This window comes from Sinocyclocheilus rhinocerous, unplaced genomic scaffold, assembly GCF_001515625.1.
Source record: "Sinocyclocheilus rhinocerous isolate Xijiao unplaced genomic scaffold, SAMN03320098_v1.1 scaffold2347, whole genome shotgun sequence".
NCBI classification, from domain to species: Eukaryota; Metazoa; Chordata; class Actinopteri; order Cypriniformes; family Cyprinidae; genus Sinocyclocheilus; species Sinocyclocheilus rhinocerous.
In genome coordinates, this window is record NW_015638980.1 from 245051 (window position 1) to 249097 (window position 4047).

Consider the following 4047-nt stretch of genomic DNA (forward strand, 5'->3'; position numbering starts at 1 on the left):
TACCTTGATTGCAGTCTTCATCCATCAAAACTTTACTAGCGAGACTGGTTATCCAGTCGAGAAACCATAGTTTGCGTCTCATCTGGCCATACAGCGATGGGATGCGTTGACAATCCGTTCGGTCTGTACTTCACACAGCACGTGTGACGCGTGAGGGCTCGCGCTCTTCACAGAATATGACAGAGCTCATGTTTTAAAGCGAAACACACTGGAATGAATAATTCACTTAAAACGCAACTCGAGTCTCTGTTCTCTCTGCAATCTCTGATGTAATCAGCCTGGTTTCCTTTATACTTTCCCGGAGTTTAGCGGCTTAAAATGATCTAATCGCAAGCAGAGTAGTAAAATTGGGCTAAAGGGTTAGCATAGAAATTGTGCTTCAGTAATTTTGCGTTAATTGCGTTAAATTATTTTAACGCGTTAAGGATTGTAAAATTAATCGCATGCGTTAACGCGTTAATGATGACAGCCCTACTTTATTTAGATTTGTTTTATTTGGTATAGCAAACAATACACAAAATACCTGGAGATATTGTTTCTAAAATGCAAATTACACATTATTAACGTAAAATAAAGATGTCATTACCATAATTTCTTATTCTGTTTTACTTTTAAAATTAAAAAAATATATATTTAGTACAAAACTGTCATTTTTTTGGTAATTTTTGCATTTCAAGCAAAATAAAAAAGAACATTAATTTTGTTTGATTCCTCTTTTGTTTTTGGTAAAATAACATTTTGGAGATACTGCAAATTGTATGTATAATTTTGACCGCAACTGTGTGTGTGTGTGTGTACATATATGTATATACATATATATATATATATATATATATATATTACTGAAATAAATGAACTTTTCCACAACATTCTAATTTATTGAGATGCACCTGTACACATATATATATATATATATATATACATACATACATATACGTAAACATATCCCTTCTTTCCTGATCATTTCTGAACATAGTTATTTTGCAGTGACAGTATATAGAGTGCATCATTCAGTAAGTCTTAAGCTAGTACACTTTGACTGTACTGAAATGTTTTTTTAAAACAACTAACCGAGCATAGATTATTATAGAGACATCTAGAATAAAATAAGGACATCTAAAGAATATTGCATACTTTAGGAAACACTAAAACTGTACATTACGATTAAACAGTTTTCCAGCAATCTCCCACACCTCAGTTTATGCAGAAAATCCTGAGTCACATCCTGAAAGTGCTGAATCTGCTGACTTGGCCATTTATAGCATTTACTGTTTGTATTATCTCAACGCACGTGATATACACACCCAGAGGGCAACCGTTTACCACAGAATGGGGTCATTTAATAAAATTGTCTGGAGATTTCTTAACTCCATTATCTGTTTTTCATGTTGCACAAACAGATGGCTTATCTGCACTAGTTCCCGCTCACCTTCGTGGGGTACGCAGTAAACAGGCACATCTTCGCTCGTCTCGAAGGAAGTGAAGGACTCCTGGGATGACCATGATGGACAAGGCTGGTCCACCACGGAGGGCGGCTCGATAATACTGTTGAAGGTGTTCTCAGGATCGTGGTGGGTGACTAAGGGTTTGGACAAGGGGAAAACAAACAGAGAGGTCAGGTCAGATCAGTGGATGAAGGCTCCCTGGGTTCCACAACACACAAAGGCTCTTTGACAACATATGTGATGATGTTAGGCTCTAAAGTCTGCATTAGTGACAGACAAGGCCAAATAGTGGAGCGTGGATAATCTGTATGAATGCCAGCATTGACAGCACATGAGAGAAATGCTACACTTCAAAGCACGCTACTGGAATGATCTGCGGGCATCTGAAGAGCTAGGAATTTTCTGTGGCAAATTAGATTACGGTTAGGGTTAGTACTGGTAATTAGAGGAAGTTTGGTGTTGGTGGACCAACATAACCATGTTGATTAGAAGCAAAAAATCAAGCACAAACTGGTTTTATGTGGTTGTAACTAGTTCTAACTTATGTGACATTGTTTTTGTGAAATTAATGCACATTTCCCCTAAAATTCTTATGTAATGCCTCCAGATGTTATACTTTAATTAATATCAATAGTGATGTTCAGACAGAAAAATAAAACTGTACAGTGATTACAGTGTAATGCATTGTCAATTATTATTTTTTTTATAAAAGTTATATGTAGTTTTAAATTACCTTTCCTTTTTTACTCATTTTTATAATTTATACAATTATAAATTACATATAAATCATATACATTTATTTGTAGGTTTTTTTTTTTTTAAATGTATGTTAAATATGATAGGTAGGTGGGTGGATGGATGGATGTATGGACTAAAAATGCTGTCTAATCACAAAAGTCTACTAATATATCATGGTAACTTTTTGCCCGGTTCTCCTGCGTCTGACTGTGGTCCTAATGAAGGTCACGGTGGTTTTCAAGAGGCCTCTTCCTTCCGCCCACTTACGTGAAGATACATTCCCATGCTGACTTAGAAAAGATGGTCAGCTCAGGATTCCTGTGGTCTACTGCTCACATCTCCTTTTAGGAGGAACTAGAGTAGATGCTAAACACATTTTCTTGGCCTGATTATGCCTCTCTCACACTACTCTTTTGGCTATTTAGCCACGCAAAGCCTTTCAGGCAAGATCAGAAGATCTCTTTCAAGTCAGCATGCATTCAAAATGGACTTATTTTGCATTTTATACATTTTCTTGGTAGGGATGCACGATATTGGATTTTTGCCGATATCCGATATGCTGATATTTTTAAACTATTTTGGCCGATACCGATATATTTCCTTTTGTTTGGAAACAACACCAAGTCTCTCCTGCGCAGAAATTATAAGCAAAATATTTTTAATTTTGGTTAGTTTTTAACAAGAACTTATTTGTTAGAATTAAATAAACAATAATGAAGGTTTTTTGACAGTACATTGAAGCTTTGAAAATAGCTATAAATAAACTATATATCAATCGCTGCATTTTCCCCCCCAGAAAGATGCAGTGTTAACACTAACATTTAATTTTAAGATTTAACATTTGTAGATTGTATAAAGCAAAAGATTTGTAAAAACTCTGAAAATCTTTTAGAGCTTATGATGTGTTTAAAAAATAAAAAATAATAAATCAGTATGTATAAAATTATTTAATTTACAAGTGTCATGTTTGTGATTTTTTTTTCATGTAAGATATAGCTTCTGACCTTTAAATCAAAACATACTCATTATTTTATTACATCAATTACTGCTTTATTTAATCAGAAACACAGTCTAAATGTTATTTGTGTATTTGCTTTCATTTTATTATAAGTAGGCCAACAGCGCCCCCTACGGAATTAAAACTACTTACCGAATGGGCATTAGGACCTGGGGGAGGCTGCCGCTGCTGCCACTGCACATGCTATTATTACTGGGCGAATTCCAAATGGAAGTGGTTACTTTTAAAATGTATTCCGTTACAGTTACAAATTACTTCATTAAAAAAGTATTCAGTAACGTAATCCAAGTACCACAATATAAAAGTAATGTAATCTGATTACTTTTGGATTACTTCAAGTTACATATGTAAATAAGTCAAAAAAGCGATATCTAAGTAGCCTACTTTTATTTAACTATGACTTTAAAATTAAAACTAATAAAAACTATAGTAAAAACTATTTGAAACGATTAAAAATCATGTATTGTTTCACCATCTAGATATTACAGCCTGTATATTTATATAAAAGGCTATGCGATGGCTATACAGTGTAGTATTACAGTTTTATTTTTTTTATTATTTTTTTATTTCTTTAACATGTACAAGTAAAAATAAATATAGTTTATACACAACATTAAAATATTTACACCATATACATATTAGTCTATTTTCGGCTCACGTGAGTCAACATGTGTCAACAGAACCAGAAACTAGAGCCCTGCATGTCATGCCGTGCCCGACGGACCCCGACTTTTTTTACGCCCCTAGGGTCGGGCTTCAGGCCAATTTTCACATCATAGTTTAGACACGGGCCTGTTTTAGGCTTCTCCTTATTTTTATATTTTAGACATCCATCAATTAGTGATG

The 4047-nt window shown here is 34.2% G+C and overlaps 1 protein-coding gene across 1 annotated transcript in view; it reads right to left on the reverse strand.

The window, feature by feature from the left end:
* LOC107750756 (scavenger receptor class F member 2-like) overlaps positions 1–4047 on the reverse strand; it is a 41757-nt gene that overhangs the window by 4987 nt on the left and 32723 nt on the right. The window contains exon 10 of the mRNA XM_016566283.1: positions 1430–1579. Within this exon, the coding sequence (XP_016421769.1) occupies positions 1430–1579 (150 nt within the window). The remainder of the gene's footprint in view (positions 1–1429; positions 1580–4047) is intronic.